Below are 19,620 nucleotides of genomic sequence, written 5' to 3'. Positions count from 1 at the left end.
CACCCGGAGCTAGAGCCGGAAGGGCTGCACCGTCCGCGACCGGAGCCGGAGCCGGCAGAGCTGCGCCGCCTGCGACCGGAGCCGGCGCCCCGCCAAGCGTGGTGATGGTCGATGAGAGCCCGGAGGGGGCACCTCAGGCGCCGGAGACAGCTGCGCTGGCTGGGCCATCTGCTGCGCCCGGAGCGTCGCCGCCGCCGGAGCCGACGAGGGATGAGCCAGCCAGGCGGGAGCCGGCAAGGGATGAGCCGGCGCGCACGGAGGGCGCCGACTCGCGCGCACTGGTGAGGACGGAAGCCCCATCGGCGTCGCAGCAGGGCCTGCACGTGGCCAAGGGCGCTCTTCTTCTTCAGGTGCCATCCGCCTCCGACTCCAGCCTTGGCTCGGCTGCCACCATGGAGCAGGCGTGGCTCCGCGCCGACTCCTACGAGGTGACCAGCCGGGAGGGGAACCCTGGCCAAGCATCGGTGGAGATGTTCTTCTCCAGCCTGCAGGCCCACCTCAAGGCCAGGGCTGCCGAGACCGCGGCCAGCGTTGCCAAGGTGGAGGAAGCCGGCAAGGTAAGCTTTATCTGTTTTTTGATTTGGTTATCATCCTGGTAGCCCTCCGAGGCATGGGCCGGCTGCTTGGAGCCGGCCCGGGTTTCGCCTAGCTGACTGACTTTCTTTTTTCCTTAGGCTGTGATGGATCGGCGCACCACTTTGTACAATCGCGCCGTTACCCATTACCACAAGGCCAAGCTGGACCGGGCCGACTTGGCCCGCGAGCTGGGAACCGCCAAGGGTGAGCTCTTGCTTCTTTCGACTCGATGTCTTATTTTCTTTTGAATCTTCGTTGGCTGATGTTTCTTTCCGGCTGCCTCGCAGTTGAAGCCGCCAAGGTCCCGCGGCTGGAGTCGGATCTCCGGGCTGCTCGCGCCCAGTGCGCCGAGAGCGAGGAGGCGGGCCGTTCTTCAGCCGCCAAGCTCAAGCTAGCTGAGCAGGAGCTGACACGGCTGCGCCTGCTGGAGCAGAACCACCTCTCTGAGCTCAACTCCCTTAGGACGGCGGAGAAGGAGAAGGTGGACGATCTGAGCCGGCGGCTAACGGAGGTGGAGAAGCAGCGGCTTGCGCTGCAAGAGGAGGTCACCGCCAAGTCCACGGAGCTGACGGCTACCGCCAAGCGCTGGACGGATGAGATTGGCGCACTTGATCGCGGCTTGGCGGGTGAGTGCACCTTAATGTTCCTTTCCCTTTGCTGGCTTTCGGCTGTCGGCTGCCGGCTTTCGTTGGCAGCCGGCAGCAGAAACTTCTGATGTCTTTGCTATCTCCATCTTCGGGCTGGTGGCAGTCGGTTCTTGCCGGCTGCCGCCAGGCTTTTCCTTTTGGCTTAGGACTTCGAAAATTTGCATTTTTCAGCTTATTTCGGCTTCGATGATTTCTGACTTGCTTCTTCTTGCAGCGGCCTTCCCGGAGACGCAGGACGTGGCTTTGGCAGCCGTTGGCGTTGCGCGCGAGTCCAGGAGGCAGGAGACCGGCGAGTGCAGCTCGGAGTATTTCTCCATGGAGGATCACATGGCGTCCATGGCTGCCCACGTCGAGCCCATCACCAAGCTCGGCTGGGAGCTCCGGAAGGCGGTTGAAGAGCTGGCGCCGATGCTGTGGCCTGAGGAGGCGGTGCCGCAAGATATCTCCAGCCTCACCTCCCTGATGGAGCGGGCGCCGGATCGCTTCCTCGACTGGAAGGAGTCGGCCACGCGCGCTGGCGCCGACATGGCGCTGTCCTTCGTCCTCTCTTGGTACAACGAGGTGGACCTGGGGCAGCTTGAGTTCCGGCGAGCCGGCGTGGAGGACAAGCTCCCAGCCGAATACAAGGCCGCCCGTCTTGCTCGAGCCAGCACCATCGCCGACTTCGTCGACAAGGCCCTCTTCGTCGCGGACCCGAACCCTCCTCCATCCGATGAGGACTACATGGAAGATGAGGAGGCGGAAGACGAGCCCGAAGACGACCCGGCAGCCAGCTCCGCGGACGCTCCTCCGGCTGGTCCTTCTCCAGCCGCGTCTTAGTTTTACCTGTCCTTCCAGTTGTTCTTTTGCCAAGACAATTTATTAAATCCCCGGGATGCCGGGTGCGCATGTATGAATATTCTCATCCTTTAATTATGTCACACTTTAATGTGTTTGTTAATCATTTGTGTGCCGGGTTGCTTTCTTTCGACTCGTTCGCTTTTTCCCATCCGCCCCACTCTTTGGCTGTGCTCTTGCCGGTCGTACGTCCGACTTGCGATCCGTCGCCGGATCAAGAGCGGGCCGCTGGGTGAGGCCGACGATTTCAGTCGAACGAGCTGAATTCGGCAATCCGGCACTTTCATGAAAAGTTGCAAGTCAACTCGCTTTTACTCTTTCCCTTAGTCGTTTTTCGCGTGTCGGCTCCCTAGGCCTTGCTCCCGCCAGCCGGACAGCCGGGTTGCGGTCTGTAGCTGGATCGGAAGCCGGCTGTCGGAAACCGGATCACGTTACTGAGCCGACCGCGTGAGAGGGTTCAAGCCAATTGGCGAAACAGAGGTAAAGTACGCGAAAAACTTGTCGGAAACGGCGCTCTTGGCGCGTGCTTTTTCATAGCTTACAAAAGGGATACAAGGGATACATACATTCCTGCTCTCATGTGTAAAATGGGCGGAGTAAGTTGACATTCCAGGGACGTTTAGTCTCCTCGTCAGCCTTGTCCGGCTTGTTTTTCTTAGCCTCTTGGGCATCTATGAGATAGTAGGAATCATTGCCTACTGCCTTGCTCACGATGAAGGGACCCTCCCATGGGGATGACAGTTTATGCTGTCCGGCTATCCGCTGGATCAGCCGGAGCACTAGGTCTCCTTCTCGGAATGCTAAGGGCTGGACCTTCCGGCTGTGATAGCGTCGGAGGCTTTGCTGGTAAATGGTAGATCTAGACGCAGCCAGCAGCCGGGCCTCTTCGACCAGGTCGACTCCATCTTCGCGAGCTTCTTTGGCCTCGGCTTCAGTGTAGAGCTTGATCCTTGGCGCGTCGTGCTCGATATCGCCGGCAGGACGGCTTCGGCCCCGTATACGAGGAAAAATGGTGTGAAGCCGATCGAGCGGTTTGTCGTTGTGCGCAGGCTCCACAAGACATTGGGCAGCTCTTCAATCCAGCAGCCGGCTGCTCGCTCGAGCGGCTCCATCAGCCGGGGCCGGATGCCGGCTAGGACTAAGCCGTTAGCCTTTTCCACTTGTCCGTTGGACTCGGGTGCGCCACAGTAAGATAGGGCCATCCGGATCCCCATTTCCCCGCAATAGCGAGAGAAGATGCCTTGGGAGAAGTTGCTGCCGTTGTCGCTGATGATGCCGTGGGGTAGCCGAACCTCACGATGATTTCCTTGAGGAATGTGACGGCTGTGGAGCCATCCAGCTTCTTGATTGGCTTGGCTTCGATCCACTTGGTGAATTTGTCAATCATCACCAAGAGGTGTGTCATGCCGCCTCGCGCCGTTCTGAATGGGCCTACCATATCCAAGCCCCATACGGCAAATGGCCATGTGATGGGGATGGTTTTCAAGGCGGAAGCCGGCTGGTGTCTTTTCTTTGCGAAGCGCTGACAGCCGTTGCACCTCTTCACCAACTCTTCGCGTCTCTCGAGCGCAATCGGCCAGAAAACCGTGCCGGAAGGCTTTGGCCACTATGGCTCTGGATGAGGCGTGATGTCCGCACTCTCCTTGATGGATTTCCCGTAGGAGTTCAATCCCTTCAGCCGGCTCGACGCACCGCTGGAACACCCCACTTACGCTGCGTTTGTACAGCTGGTGGTTGATGATTGTATAGGCCTTGGCCCTTCTCTCAATCTGCCTGGCCTGGACTCTATCATCAGGCAGCACACCGTCGGTGAGGTAGGAGAGGAATTCTTGTGCCCATGAAGGTACGCATCTTATCTCGAATACGCTAACCAACAGGGCCTCCTGCGTGGGAGCTTCCGGATCCGACTGCATGGTCGCCGGGTTCGGCTTGCTAGCCGGCGGGTTCGGCTTGCTAGCCCCCGAGTTTGGCGATGAAGCCCCCGGGTTGGACTGAGAAGTCCCCGGGATCGGCATGGTAGCCGGCGGGTTATGCTTGTTAGCCCCCGACTTGGGCGATGAAGCCCCCGGGTTCGGCTGAGCAGCCCCCGGGTCAGCCGGCACGAATATTGAATCCGAATCCGGTGACGGTATGATGGACGGCTTCTTGAGAACCGCCAAGGCGATGCCCGGCGGAATGACTTGCCGGGTTGAGCCAATCTTGGACAAGGCGTCAGCCGCCTCGTTGTTTGCTCATGGCACATGGTGGAATTCGCAGCCGTCGAAGAAGCCGGATAGCTGCTGGACATGGAAGCGGTATGAGGCCATGTTGGCATCCTTCGCGTCCTGGGCCGCGCATGCTTGCTGTATAACCAAGTCGGAGTCGCCGAAGCAAAGTATGCGACGCACGCCAATCTCCTTCGCCAGGTTCAGCCCATGAATGAGCGCTTCATATTCCGCCACATTGTTGGATGCGGCGAAGTGGATCTGCAGGACGTAGTCCAGCCGATCTCCCTTGGGAGAGGTGAGGACGATGCCGGCTCCCAAGCCGTTGCGCATCTTCGAACCGTCAAAGTGCATCTTCCAGTGTGTGGAATCCGGCACAGGCGGCAGGTACTGCATCTCAGCCCAGTCGACGAAGAAGTCCGCGAGGATCTGCGACTTGATGGCTGTGCGTGGCTCGAAGACGATGGTGTGGGCGGCTAGCTCCAGGGCTCACTTGGCAACCCGGCCGTTGGCATCCTTGCTGCCGATGATTTCCGCCAAGGGCGCTGTGGCAACCACCTTGATGAGGTGCTCTTGGAAGTAGTGCTTGAGCTTCTTGGCCGCCATGTAGACGCCGTAGGTGACCTTCTGGTAGTGGGGGTAGTTTTGCTTCGACTGGGAGAGCACTTCGCTAAGGTAGTAGACTGGACGCTGGACCAGCTGCTCCCTGCCGTCTTCTTTGCGCTCCACCACCAGGACAACGCTAACCACTCGATTGGTGGCTGCGATGTACAACAGCATCGGCTCCATTGAAGCCGGCGTTGCAAGGATTGGCGCGGTTGAGAGCACGCGCTTCAAGTCACGGAAAGCTTCCTCTGCCTGCGGTGACCAGACGAACTTGTCCGCCTTCTTCATCAATTGATACAGGGGCAGTGCCTTCTCCCCCAGCCGGCTGACGAAGCGTCTCAAGGAAGCCAGGCAGCCAGCGAACTTCTGGACGTCCTTGAGGCACTGCGGCAGTTCCATCTTCTCCAGGGCACTGATCTTGTCCGGGTTGGCTTCGATCCCTCGCTGAGAGACGAGGTAGCCAAGGAGCTGGCCAGACGGCACGCCGAATGTGCACTTGGCCGGGTTGAGCTTCATCCGAAATCTTCTCAGATTGGTGAAGGTTTCTCTCAGGTCGTCAAGGAGGGTAGTCGTCTCCTTGGTCTTTACAACGACATCATCCACATATGCGTGAACGTTTCTGCCGATTTGATCCTGCAAGCATTTTTGCATGCACCTTTGGTAGGTGGCGCCTGCATTTTTCAAGCCGAACGGCATAGTCGTGTAGCAATAAGCCCAGTACGGGGTAATGAACGAAGTCTTTATTTGATCAGCCGGATTCAAAGGAATCTGGTGGTAGCCTGAATAGGCGTCTAGGAAAGACAACAGTTCACAGCCGGCAGTCGAGTCTATGACTTGATCTATGCGCGGCAGGGGGAAGGGATCCTTCGGGCACGCCTTGTTCAGGCTGGTGTAGTCGATACACATGCGCCAGGAGCCGTTCTTCTTCAAAACCAGGACCGGGTTCGCCAACCAGTCCGGGTGCAGCACTTCCATGATGAAGCCGGCAGCTAGGAGCCGGGCGATTTCTTCACCGATGGCCTTCCTTCGTTCTTCGGCGAAGCGCCTGAGAGGCTGCTTCACCGGCTTGGCTTCAGGCCGGACGTGGAGGTGGTGCTCAGCCAACTCCCTCGGCACACCCGGCATGTCTCTTGGAGTCCATGCGAAGATGTCCCGATTCTCACGGAGGAAGCTGGTGAGCTCGCTTTCCTATTTCTTGCTCAAGCCGGCACCGAAGGTGACGTACTTGTCCGGCTGCGCCGGGTCCAGCAGGATCTTCTTGGTGTTGTCGGCCGGCTGGAAGTGAGTCATCCCAGCCGGGTTGCCTGCAGCCGGCATGTCTGTCTGCGCGGCTTTGGCGAGGGCGACGGCGTCGTGGATGAGCTGCTTCTCGGTGGCGATGACCAGCGTCTGGGCCATCTTGGAGCTCTGCGTGGCGCAGTCCATGGAGCGGCGATAGTCGCCGGCTACGGTGATGACCCCCCTGGGGCCGTGCAGCTTCATCTTCGTGTACCCATAATGGGGCACCGCCATGAACTTGGTCGTGGCCGGCCTGCCCAGAGCGCGTGGTAGGGACTCACGAGGTCCACCACCTCGAACTCGATTCTCTCGGTGCGGAAGTGATCCGGCTTCCCGAACATCACCTCCAGCGTGATCCGGCCGATCGGCTGGCAGCAGTGGCCTGGCACGATGCCGTGGAAGACGGTGGGGGTGGGGCGCAACTCGGCCTCCTGGATGCCCAGCTTGCGGGCGGTGTCGTGGTAGAGGATGTTGATGCTGCTGCCGCCGTCGATGAGGACGCACGAAAAACGCACGCTGCGCCGGGTTGTGCCGATGGTGGGGTCGAGGACCATGGCGTAGCTGCCCGGCTTCGGCAGGACAGCTGGTGTGTCGCGGCGATCAAAAGTGATGGCCTGCTCTGACCAGTTTAGGTACTGGGGGACCGGTGGTATGACCGCGTTGACCTCGAGGGAACGGCTCTGCTGGCTCGTCTTGTCCTCAGGCTCGGAGGTGAAGATGATGTAGGTAGCATCTTCGGCCAGATATCGGCCGGCATGGTGCACTTGGTTAGCCTCGTGGTGCTCGAGGTTGGCGTTCTCTGCGCCGGCTTGGCCACCCGGCCCGCCGGCTGGTGGGGGCGGGGGTGGAGGCGGGAGAGGTTCACCGCTTGTCAGCCGCTTCATGAAGTGGCAGTCGCGGGTGGTGTGGTTGGAGGGGTTCTTGCCGCTGTGGTAGTTGCACGGCGAGTCGAGCATCTGCTCGAAGGTGTACTTCGGCTTCCACTGCCGGTCTTGCTTCTGGTGGCGGCTGCCGCCTGCCGCATTGTCTGCCACGGCGGCTACGTGGGCGGAGCCGTACCGGCGGTCCGGCTGGTCACTGTGACGCTTGCCGCGGTAGTTGTCCCGCCGGCTGCCATGAGAGGCGCCGTCTGCCGGCTTGTGCTCAGCCGGCTTGTGGTGGTCCCGCCTGGAGGGAGCTGGTGCTGGGTCAGCCGGCGCCTTGCCGGCTTCTTCGGCCAGCGCGTACTTGTCCGCGATGGCCATCAAGGCGGCCATCGACTTGGGGTCACTACGGCGCAGCTTGTGCCACAGCATGGTGTTTGGCCGGCAGCCTCCCATGAAGAAGCTGATGGCCTGGATCTCGTGCACGCCCTCGCAGGAGTTGCGCATCTCGCACCAGCGCGTCAGGTACGCGCGATCCGTCTCGTCCGGGCCCTGCTTGCACATCTCAAGCTGCTGAGGGCGACCCGGCCGGCGGTAGGTGCCGGTGAAGTTGCTGACGAAGGCCTCTTCGAAATCCAGCCAGCCGTTGATGCTGCCGGCTGGCAGGTTGTTGAGCCAGGTGCGGGCGGAGCCGACCAGCATCAGGGGGGAGTAGCGTACCGCCCATCGCTTGTTGCCTCGAGAGATGCCGACTGCGGTGGAGTAGTCCTGCAGCCAGTCCTCCGGCTTGGCGGTGCCGTCGTACTTGGGCGTGTCGCGGGGCAGCTGGAAGCCGTCGAGCACGGGCTCGTTGGCGATGCGGGGCCCGAAGCACTTGGGGCAAGCCGGCGCCTCCTCTTCCGCGATGCGGGATTCGACCAGCCGATCGAGGCGGTCTCTGGCGTCGGTGGGCTCGATGCGGGGGCCCAGCCGGGAGCGTGCCGGCTGGCGTGTGCCGGCTGCTTCTGGAGCCGGCCGGTGCTGATGGCGGGGCTTGGAGTCTTGCTCCTGGTTCCGGCTCGGGGGAGGCCGGCTGCGGCTGCTGCCGCTCGGCTGGTGGCTCGGCCGGCCCGAACTTGCGTGCGTGGCCTGGGAGTCACGGTGCCGGCTTGGTGCTGGGGAGGCGGACTCGCCGTGTCCCCGGCGCCTTCCCCGTCGTTGCCTGCAGCGCCACGAGCGTGAGAAGCTCGGGGGCATTGACGTACCTGGGGTCGGCCGCCGCTTGTTGGCTGCGTTGAGCAGCCCGCCTCACCCGCATGGTTTGGCGGCGTAACTCTTCGCCTTCAAGGCGGTTCAGCTCTTCTGCGGCGGCTTGTGCCGCGCGCATGTTCTTGTCGGGGGTGTTGTAGACGGGTAGCTCCGCGGACAGAGTCGGCGAAGGAGCGCCGTCGCGGGCGATCTCAGCGCCAAGGTCGCGGCCTCTGCGGCGGATCTGACCGGCTCGGCTGGGACCGTCGCCGCCTGGAGTGAGGCCGTGGGCGCGGTTGTACTCGCGCTGGGTGATCTCCATCTGGCGCTTAGCAGCAGCCAGTTCTTCGGTTTGCTTGAGGAGGAGCTGGCGGTGCGCCTCCAGATCCGCCTCGATGGTGGTGGGGTCGCCGCCAGGTGTGAGCGGGTGCTCGCCTTCGCCCGTACTTCGTCCAGCCGGGACGGTGGCGGTGGCGCCTTTGGGCCCGAGCCGGAGGCGTTGGGGTCGACGTTGCGCTCCAGGTTGGGGCCACAGGTGTGCGGGTTCTTGGTGGGGAGCTCCTCGCCAGCCATCATGACTTGCACGACGACGGGGCTGGCGGGAGCGCTGCTACCGGCTCGCGGAGGAGGGCTTGCGCAGCGCAGGACCTGCCGCGGGTAGCGCGGCGGTGCGACGGTAGCGACGTAGACGTCGTGGCCGCCGAAGGAGATGACGCTGCCGCCGGCTGGGAAGGGCCGGTCAGCGAAGCAGCCAGCGTTGTCGCTGACGCAGTCGAGGGAGCCGAATCTCCAGATCAAGCCTGAAGCGACTCGCTCGCCGGTGGTGATGGTGAGGCCCGTCCGGATGAAAACACCGGCCGAGGATGCTGAGGGCCCCACGGTGGGCGCCAAATATCGTGGTATCGTCACGGCATATGCCATAGGGTGGCTAATCGAAGTGGTTCCTGAGGGATCTCACGGCGGTATCCGGATGCGGGTATGGGCACGAGCGACACGGCGACGTACCCAGGTTCGAGGCCCTCCGATGGAGGTAAAACCTCTACTCCTGCTATGAGTGTATATGATGATCACACAATACAATGGTGCTCCTAGAGCTATGTCCGGCTGCTCCTGGGAGGCTAAGGGAGACGATGGTCTCTCTCTCAGGGCAGCTCTATGGGTGGAGTGAAGTAAGAAAATGATCGATCCCCTGCACGAGAGGGAGTAGTGCGGCTTATATAGGCGCCGGCACTTTACATATAAGACCCTATAGTTTATCGCCGGCTTGGCCGGCTCGGCTTCCGCTCCTTCCCGAGGCGTTGACGTCAGAGCCGTTGAGGCATCGTGGCCTGTCCCATCCGGCTGCCACGGTCAGCGGTATGGAGAGGAGGTGTCCCCTGTCGCCGTCGCCCACCGTAGCGCACGGATCGTCGTAAGCCCCGGCGGCGGCCAGTCCGGGCGCGTGGCACTATTGCTCCACAAAGGCTCCCGCGTTTTACGGAAGATGGAGTCAGCGTGGACTTTCGGAACCCGGATCACCAACCCGGTTCCTTCCAAGTGCAAGACTCGCTAGCCTCGAGTCGGTCCGAGGTACAAACCCCAGTCGGATATGGCTTGTAGAAGCCGGCCCAGCTACAGCATTGGTGGCCGTAGCCAGGCCGACTAGGACCTAGAGCCAGCCGGCTTCCGGACCAGCCGGCCACGGCGCCAGCCGGCTGCTCCTCAGCCGGCCTTTGCCGCGAGCCGGCCAGTGGCCAGCCGGCTGCTCCGCGTCCATTGCCCTATCCGGGGTCTTCCCCCCGACAGTGCCGCCCCTACACCTAAGATAGGTGTAAGGGCGGCTAGATGCATAAGGGTTGCACTACGACAGCATATGATACGAAGAACAATGCTAACCCTAACACATCTAAGATAACTATGTTGCTCACCATCAAAAAGGCTTCAGTACGAGCAACGCATGAACAACAAAGAAGCTTGTGCTGCCTAGATCGCAAGATGCGATCTAGGCAGCATGATGCTTACTGGTAGAAACCCTCGAGACGAAGGAGTTGGCGATGCGCCGAGATTGATTTGTGTTGAACGTTGGTTGTTGTTTATTCCATAAACCCTAGATACATATTTATAGTCCAGGGGACTTTCTAATTCAGGCGTGCACCTAACCGTGCACGGGTAAAACTCTATCTTTTAATCTAAGATGCGATCTACTATATTACAGATACACGGGCAAACTAGCCCAAACTTTTCGTGCAAGGCCGCTTCAGAGATCTTCCACATGTAATCTTCTAAGCCCATCTCCCTTACGGCCCATCTCCTGATTTGGCCAAAATCTGGTGATAACACATGCCCCCCTGGTTTTGGTAATGATAATTTCAAAACCACTCTGTTTTTTTCTTCGAAGGTTCATGTCGTGGCAGATCAGAACCGTCGCAGTATTCTTCATCATGATGACTTGCCTTCTCATCTTCTCTGCTTGATTTGACAATTTTGGCTCCATCTCCTCGGAAACTGCAATGGCATTAAATCTCCACTGGGCTCCCCATTATTTAACCGTGCCGATTGATTAACCCTCTTCATCTCCTTCCTCTGTTCTAGCTATCGGCACCAAAAAACCCTCCTTCCCTGTAGCAATGTCTTCCTCTTCCTCCGTCTCCTCCGGCCTCTCCCTCCAGTCTTTCTCCTCGAGCGAGCCAGAGTGGAACTTCGACCATGTGCCAGACGGTCCACCCGAAGCACTCGTCGGGTCGGATGGCGACCTGCCTCTGACCGATGGGGAAGACGACCTCAAGTTCCTCATCGAAGGGGAGCTGATAAGCGAGAGCGAAGACGACCTCCATCCCTGGGTGAAACCCACCTCCTCCAACGGGAAGGAGGAAGAAGAAGAAGTAAAGGAAGAAGAGGAGAAGAAGGAGGAAGATTCCTCCTCCCCCGCTAAGCATCCGCCGGCCAAGCGATTCCGCGCTTGGGCGGACAGCGAAGACGATGATGATGACGAGGAGGAAGAGGAGGAGGATGAATCCTCCTCCTCCATCGGATACCCGCCGACAAAGCGCTTCCGCTCTTGGGCGGACAGCGAGGATGATGATGATGACGAGGAAGAAGAAGCTCCAGCCGAGGGCTGGGGCAGCAGCGACGAGGAGCTTCCTGGGAGCAGCGCCGACGGCATCGACGACGGCGACGATGAGGACAGCGACAACTAGTAGAGTAGGACTAGTAGTAGCAGTGCACTAGGCACCAGATCCTCCTTTTGAGAGCCATCGGCTCTTTCCTGTAAAGCCGCTCCTTTGAATTAATGAGAATTGTTCTTCCAATTTATCTTTCAATTAATCCAATTTCAATTCTCCCGCTTGCCACACCAAGACCGATAGCAACGTATCGGATTCTTTTTCTTTAGACGCCCATGAAGCCGGACTCAGATATCGATTAGACCGTCAGTCAAGCACTTCTCAAATTCAGACTGCGATTTGATACCTGACCATAATATTTCGCAATCCCATAGCCGATGACTATTCATCGGCTATTTTGAGAATCCAGTCTCTTTCCTTTTCTTGCAGCAACAGGACGGTCCAAACCCCGTAAAAGCCAATGGCTCCCTTTTCCGGCTCCTCTTCGTAGCTTTAGCAGTCTTCTTCTGCAACACCTCACCGCTTTCGGAGAAGATTACGATGCAGGGTCAGCCGATGCAACTCCAATCGGCTCCCAAAACAGAGCATCTACCAAGTTAGTTGCCCCCCGAGCCTTAATCAAGGCGAGAATACCGGCGAGGATGCACAGGTCAAACAAAAAGGCTTTGATCTCAGGTAATCTGGTAATCCGAGATAGTCACCATGAAGAGTCAGCCAAACTTGCCCCCATTGATCAGCTTTCTTCCACCGAATGCTGGTGTCGTAGATGAAAACACCAACAACTTAACTGGCGCAAAGGGTTGTCGGCTCATTGCAGCCGAGGCTGCTCTCATTGTACATTCCCTGAGCCTTGAGCACATAGCCGGTAGGTCTTGTGTAATTGTACTAGAGTCGATGGCTGTGCATCGGCTGTATATCGTGATGCTGATTTTTTTTTACTGGCCGATTTTTTCTATCGGCCCCCAATGTTTCACTGCACACATGTTCATCTGCACATGTTCATCTGATTAGGTGCCCCCCGAGCCGAATCTGTCAGGTAACTGCAGATATCGGCTCTGTAGTTTAGCCAAGGCACTGTATTTGCACGTCGGCTTCGGTAGGACCAATGTCGATTCTTCCTAACTCATCAGCCGACGTAAAACTGCCGCCCAGTAGATCGACGTTGAACACCAGCAGAACATGTGGTGAGGACAAATTTTGGCCGATTGCTGGAATCGGCCCCCATATTGACTCGCTCAAATGAAGGTTTTGTAATGTTCCTTCATAGATCTTTGGGGCCGATCCAAAGGATCGGCCTCGCCACGTTTCTCATTGGTTTGTTCTTGCTACTCGGTCAGGCCAGTGGATAAGACCAGCCTAACTCTGCCCTTCGTCACGTCGATGTGCTCGCAGTCGTCTACATTGGGTGCCTCGTGTAATCCTGGAGCACTAAGCTCCGTCGGAAGGACGAACACCATGTTTGTGCCAGCCGATGTCTCGTCATCGGCTTTCCTTTTCTTGGGGCGCCACTCCATTTTCCGTGGTTGACCCTCTTCATCCAGGGTTCGCTGAATTTTCGCGGCTAGATCCGGCCGCGCCTTCCTTAGCGTGTGCAGGTATAACCTTTCGGCTTCCTCCAAGCCGCGCAATCGCTGAACCCTACGCTTTTGGGAACGGCTGAGTCCGTCAGGGCACCACCTTGGTCGGTGGTACCTGTCTTCTTCTTCTTCTCCCTCGTCTTCCAGATCCTCGAAATCTTCCATCCGAGGGGACTCATCGCGTTTGCTTCGTGGTGGGAGAGGCCCTAGACGCTTAAACACGGACACGTTAGCTGCCTCCTTCTTCTTCTGGTTACATTCTGGGCAATTGCCGATTGTAGGCAATCGGCTCATTCCTGAATCCCAGCAGTGTCTGAAGAAGGGACAGTCCCAGTGCCTATCCTCGTCGTCTGGCTCCCTTGACTTTTCCTTGGCACGGCGCTCGTACTCCTCCTCATCGCGATCATGCCGATGATGTCTTCTGGCTTCTCTATCCAGACGATCTCTTTCATCATCGTCGCTGGATCGTCGGCGTTGGCTATATTGACTCACATATTTATTGAGGAGGTGATCAGAGAGAGGTCGCTGATATCTTATGTTCTTCACTTCTCCCTCTGTGACGTAGCGCTTGCCATCATGACAGAGCCGATCGCGTGGAGCGGCCTCCTCTGTGTCCTTGCTACGAGAGCAGCTGCCCTCGTCTCCATCCTTGCCAGAGTGGTGCCCAGGTCCTACCATGTTGATGCTGAACGAGGATCCTGGCTGGCAACCTTCAGGGTAAGTGCACTCCACCATGTTAACGGCGGGAAAGGGGTGGGTGTCGACTTTCATGGCGTACTGGTTGAAAATCAGACGGCCTTGTTCTATCGCCGTTTGGATCTGCTGACGCCACACCCTGCAGTCGTTGGTGGCATGGGAGACCGAGTTGTGCCATTTGCAGTATGGCTTTCCGTTCAGCTCCTGCACCGTGGGGATTTTGAGGCCTTCGGGTATCTTCAACTGCTTCTCCTTGAGTAAGAGGTCGAAGATTTGCTCAGTTTTGGTCACGTCAAAATCAAACCCTCTGGGCAGACCTGGTGGCTTAACCCATTTGCAGGACACGGGGGTTGCCCCCCGAGTCCATTCAGCCACTGCTACCTCTTGGTCTCCCGCAAAGCCTTCATCTTCATCTGCCTCAACCAGGACTACCGCACGCTTGAATTTGTCCTGGTACAAGTCCGGATGGCGCTGTTCATATGCTGACAATTTCTGAACCATGTGCGCCAGTGAAGGGTAGTCTGCTTGGTAGGCCATGTCTTTGATTTGTGAGGCAAGGCCCACCACTGCCAACTCGACTGCTTCTTTTTCAGTCACACGAGCCGAATAGCATCGGTTCCTTAGATTTCTGAAGCGCTGGATGTATTCTGCCACAGTTTCTCCACGCTTCTGACGTATTTGCGCTAGATCGGCAATGCCGGCCTCGGAAGCTTCTGAGTGGAACTGTATATGGAACTGTTCTTCCAACTGCTTCCAAGTCCGGATCGAGTCCGGTGGCAACGAAGTGTACCACCCGAAAGCCGATCCCGTGAGGGACTGTGCGAAGAACCTCATGCGCAGTGGATCCGACGCTGAGGCCGTTCCTAGTTGTGCCAAATATCGGCTGACATGCTCGATGGAGCTGGAACCGTCTGACCCGCTGAACTTGGAGAAGTCAGGGAGCTGATACTTGGGTGGTAGCGGGACCAACTCGTATTCATCGGGGTACGGCTTGGAATAGCCGATTGTCCTCCTTTTCAGCACCATGCCAAACTGGTCCCTCAGGATCGTGCTGATCTGATCCACGGTGCTGGCTGTAGGAGTCGAACTTTGAAGATTCGCCGGGGTGGCGTACTTAGCCAGCCATGCTTGCTTTTCCAGCTCTGAGCCAACTGCAGGAGCTGAGCTCTGGAGGTTCGTCGGGGTGGCATATTTAGCTAGCCACGTCTGCTTCTCAAGATCTGTCGCTGACGTTCCTCCTGCTTTCCCAGAAGTCCCTGCTGTCGCGGCCTGGTTCGTGAGTGCCCAGTTACCGCAGTCTGGCACGTATGTGCACATGTACCCGTGAGGGATCTCCTTAGGCGCCTCATGCAAGAACTGGCAGTCACTAGGGTCACCACCGATCTTGTAGACGACGAATGCCGGTGAATTCGGCACTTCTGGTGCTGCCAACGCAAATGGCAGCGGTGGACGGGACTGGAGTGGCATCTCTCCTTGGTGTGTCCCGAGAGCTGGTCCTGACGGAGAGTACTGGTGCCTCATGATCTCCTGGATCACCCGGAGAGCGACACGCTCCAAAGTGTTCACCATGTTCTCAGAGTGGCGGTGCAGCGAGTGAGCCACCAAGTAGTTGATCTCCTGACGTAGGGACCTGGTACGTTCTTCTGACGGGGCAGAGAGGTCTATCCCATCGAGCGCACCATCAGGCGAGAACCCCTTCCACCTGATGCCATGTGAACGGGTTCTGTGAAAAGAGTCGATGAGGTCGGCTTCGAGGATTGCTTTGACCTCGTCATACTTCTTCTTGAGCTCGTCGGTCAGATCCTCGTACGTGACTGGGGTGCCGTCCGCCATCTCAGATGTAGATGGCGATGTGGTTGATGTCGAAGATTGTCCCACCGGGCGTGCCAGAATTTGTTGCGGTCAGAAACCCACTGGCGAGCAGCGACGGGCAACACAGTAGAGCCGGGAACAACTTAGGGCTGCGGCTGGCCCTGGTCCCTCCGAGCGACGGCCCGCAAAGCCTCTGGTACACACGTCCGATGCTGGTGCAAGGGCGTGCCACCTGACCTATACCTGGTCAGGAAGGTGATGGAGATGCCTCGCTTAGTTTCCTGCATGGCATACACGTAAACATTAAATACGAGCCTCGATCGGCTCTCAGGTTATCCTGTGAATCGGCTCAAAGAGCCGATCCACCCATGATTCGTACGAGGTGCACGAATATATGGTGGTCCTGCTTGATCAAGATAAAGCTAAAGCGATCTACGACGATTTAGGGTTTTCACCGCATAATCGGATCATCCTACTCACGATTGTGCCTCGCGGTCACGTACGGTGATCGTAAGCCGGTCCTAGACAAGGCCTAAAAACCAACACGAGGTTGATCCTCGGAACATCCTGTCTAGGACTAGCAAACGACACCCTACGCGTCGCTGGATCCTCCAACCCTTTGTAAGGCCTAACTATTGCAGATATTAAACTAATCCTTGAAGAACAAGGAGCAACCGTAACGGATCGGCTCTACTAAATAATGATCAAGCGGGGTGCCGCCCCTACACCTAAGATAGGTGTAAGGGCGGCTAGATGCATAAGGGTTGCACTACGACAACATATGATACGAAGAACAATGCTAACCCTAACACATCTAAGATAACTACGTTGCTCGCCATCAAAAAGGCTTCAGTACGAGCAACGCATGAACAACAAAGAAGCTTGTGCTGCCTAGATCGCAAGATGCGATCTAGGCAGCATGATGCTTACCGGTAGAAACCCTCGAGACGAAGGAGTTGGCGATGCGCCGAGATTGATTTGTGTTGAACGTTGGTTGTTGTTTATTCCATAAACCCTAGATACATATTTATAGTCCAGGGGACTTTCTAATTCAGGCGTGCACACGGTTAGAAACTCTATCTTTTAATCTAAGATGCGATCTACTATATTACAGATACACGGGCAAACTAGCCCAAACTTTTCGTGCAAGGCCGCTTCAGAGATCTTCCACATGTAATCTTCTAAGCCCATCTCCCTTACGGCCCATCTCCTGATTTGGCCAAAATCTGGTGATAACAATATGTACAAAAATGAAAACAAATAGAGTTCATACCAGCCTCTCACCACAATCCAATTGTCGTAGATCGTCATTATTGCCTTTCACTTGTGTAGCTTGGATAATATAAAATGAAAACCACGCTCCAGCCACCGAAGACCATTGAACTCATAATGAACTTTACAAACCAAAGAAGAACAGCAAATATTTTTGGTGTTTTCGAATTGGAAACAAGAACAAAAGGAAACAAGCGAACAAAGCAAAATCTTTTTGAGTTTTCTTATATCAAACTAGCAATAGCAAATAAAGCGAAACAAATGCAAGAAACCAAAGAAAACAAATGATGAAGAGAAACAACAGAAATATTTTTAGTCTTTTTGTGTTTTGGGAAGGAAACAAAGCAAAAACAAGAAACGGCAAACTAGAAAACTCACATAAACACAAAGCAGCAGAAATTCGTCAAACTTGACAGCAGTACAGTACTCGATTTTTAATAAATTCTTCCACTGCTCAAATCGAAAAGTGTTCAACTAATGAAAGTTAGATAACAACCTGGGGAACATGCAAAAGAATTGGCTTCGCAAAATACTGTCCTGGCTATTTTTGAGAATTTTTACGGTAATAGTCCAGAATCTGTTTTCAGGCAGCACTTCCCCAAATATCATCTCCCTCTCATTAGAAAACCACTCAAACGAACAAAACAAGTATATACAAGTATCCAGCAATCATAATATGCAAAGAATGAGTGATGCCGGTATACCTCCCCCCAAGCTTAGGCTTTTGGCCTAAGTGGAGTTCAATCCCATCGAGACCATGAGGTTGTATCTCCGTAGTACGACGAAGATGGATCATATTCCGGGTATGTGCTAGAAGAAGCACCCGGATACGTGACGGTGTAGTCGTAGGAGGGCTCGGCGTCCTCGGAGTCATGCTGCTGGTGGAAGTCTTGTATCTTCATATGTTCATCCACCTCCTCCTTAGTGCGCGACCATGATTGCCTGTAAATACTGAACAAACCTGGCTGGGGAAAAGGGATTTCCTTCTCATCCCCGTCAGCAAACAACATTCTATAGACCATATTATCTAAAGTAGAATCAGCGGTAACAAAATGATGACTCTTCATAGCAGCAATATCGAGTCTCCTAGGGGTTAATGGCACATCATTAGGATCAAGAGGAAGTCTTAAATATGTTAAAACGCGCAGTGCAATAGTTCCTCCAAAAATAGGCCCCCTATTAGACAGGCGGCGAGCAATAAGAGAACCAAGATGATAAGATGTCCGACCAGTAAGTGCAATATTCAAGAAAGCAAGATGGTAACTAAAACTATTGCTAGTGTTCTCCCTACAAAGAATGCTAGTAGCAATGTAATATGCAAAATACTTAATGGCGGGGAGTTGAATGTTCCTTATCTTGCCGCGCTGAATGGTGCGACAATCATCATCGGTGATCCCTCGATAGAGCACCAACAGGTCCCGGGGGTTGTCATCAATCTTCCTTGCTGTACCTACAGGGGCAATATCCAATGCACGACAAAAATCTTCCAATTCCATAGTAACAGGATTACCATAGATCTTGAATGCAACTGTCGGCTCATATTGTGTGTTGTTGAACTTGAAGCTCTCGACGAAAATTTTGGTGAGCATGTAGTATTGCTCCCTTTCATCTCCCACGTAGGTGGTTAAGCCCGCCCTATTGACAAGGGTGAAGAAATCATCCAATATCCCTGCATTTCTCAGAAAATCATAGCATGGAAAAGACGAAGCATTAGGAGCCCCGTTGTCTTCTTCGGGCGCGAAGCTAGGTGCGATGATATCCTCATTGTACGATCGCCTAAGTCGGGTGGCGGTCCTAGAAGGCCTCCCGGTGCTGGTTGTTCCTCTCTTGAACAATTCTCCAAAGTTGAACTTCTTCATCCTTCTTTTCTGAAATTTTTCAACAAGTGATATAAAACTTGATTTGGTGACATATAATCAAGGGGAACTACTATAGGAACTTGCTAGAGTACTAATCATGCATCAAAACTAGTTTATACAACTTAGAACAAGCATGCAAGCTCACTAAACATGTTACCTACATCAGCAAAATATTCAAGATATACTCAACCAAACAAAATTCTACTTGGATAGGCGGAGGAGTCACATACCGGAGAGCAAATGTGCCAAATTTCAGACAGAAATCTGGGCTGAGCAAAGAGATCGAAAAATCCTGAGCTCTTGAGCAAAAACGCGAGTGAGAGAAAGCTGGTTCGAGTTTTTTCGGGAGAGAGAAGACTCTGGGAGAAAGAGATGAAGTAGTGGGGCAAGGAGGGGCCCGCACCACAGGGTGGCGCGCCCCCTCCTTGGCCACGCCGGCTGGTGGTGTGGCACCCTGGGGTGCCCCACAGGTCATCCTCTGGTGCTCCCAGGTGCCTCTTCGAAAAATAGGACCAACGGTATAATTTTTGTGAATTTTTGAAAACTTTGAAAAATGCACATTTCTGGGTATTAAGTTTATTATTACTGGACAGGAAAAATTTTGAAATCTCTAATTAACTAAGGAACTTTGCAAATAAAAAGTGCTACAGCAAGTAAAACAAATGGAGGAAGAAAGAGATGTTGTTTACCTCCTCTATGCATATAAAAAGTATTTGTTAACAAGGTTGATCAAGTCTTGCACCAAATAGATTTTACATAGCATAAGAAGAAATAAACCTCAAATCAATCATGTTACCTTGAATTGTATTGATATGGATCCAATCATAAGATTTTGATATCCTTCTTTAGGCTCATATATAGGACAATCGATAGTTCCAACTTTGATAGTTCTCACATTAGAAATAGTATTAACTCCACATACTTTATCAATCCTCTTGGGGAAATAGACGGTATGCTCCTTATCATCAACATTGAAAGTAACCTTTCCTTAATTGCAATCAATAACAGCCCCTGCGGAGTTAAGAAAAGGTCTCCCAAGAATAATAGACATATTATCATCTTCAG

General features: G+C 55.2%; 1 protein-coding gene across 1 annotated transcript; it reads left to right on the top strand.

Annotated features, from left to right (window-relative positions):
• The first annotated feature begins 345 nt into the window (after window positions 1–345).
• On the top strand, window positions 346–1,291 carry LOC139838271 (uncharacterized). The gene is made up of 2 exons (XM_071827666.1): window positions 346–780; window positions 864–1,291. Exons 1-2 carry the CDS (start codon window positions 681–683, stop codon window positions 1,289–1,291), a joined length of 528 nt encoding a protein of 175 aa, XP_071683767.1. The 5' UTR covers window positions 346–680.
• Window positions 1,292–19,620: the final 18,329 nt, after the last annotated feature.

The sequence above is a fragment of the Lolium perenne genome, chromosome 3 (genome assembly GCF_019359855.2).
Source record: "Lolium perenne isolate Kyuss_39 chromosome 3, Kyuss_2.0, whole genome shotgun sequence".
In the NCBI taxonomy this organism is placed as follows: Eukaryota; Viridiplantae; Streptophyta; class Magnoliopsida; order Poales; family Poaceae; genus Lolium; species Lolium perenne.
This window is presented reverse-complemented; position numbering and strand designations above follow the sequence as displayed.

Bases quoted from the DNA above. Each gene is read 5' to 3' on its own strand.
- LOC139838271 (XM_071827666.1), top strand. From the start codon at position 681: ATGGATCGGCGCACCACTTTGTACAATCGCGCCGTTACCCATTACCAC. The intron at 781-863 runs GTGAGCTCTTGC...GCTGCCTCGCAG, and splicing joins CGAGCTGGGAACCGCCAAGG to TTGAAGCCGCCAAGGTCCCG.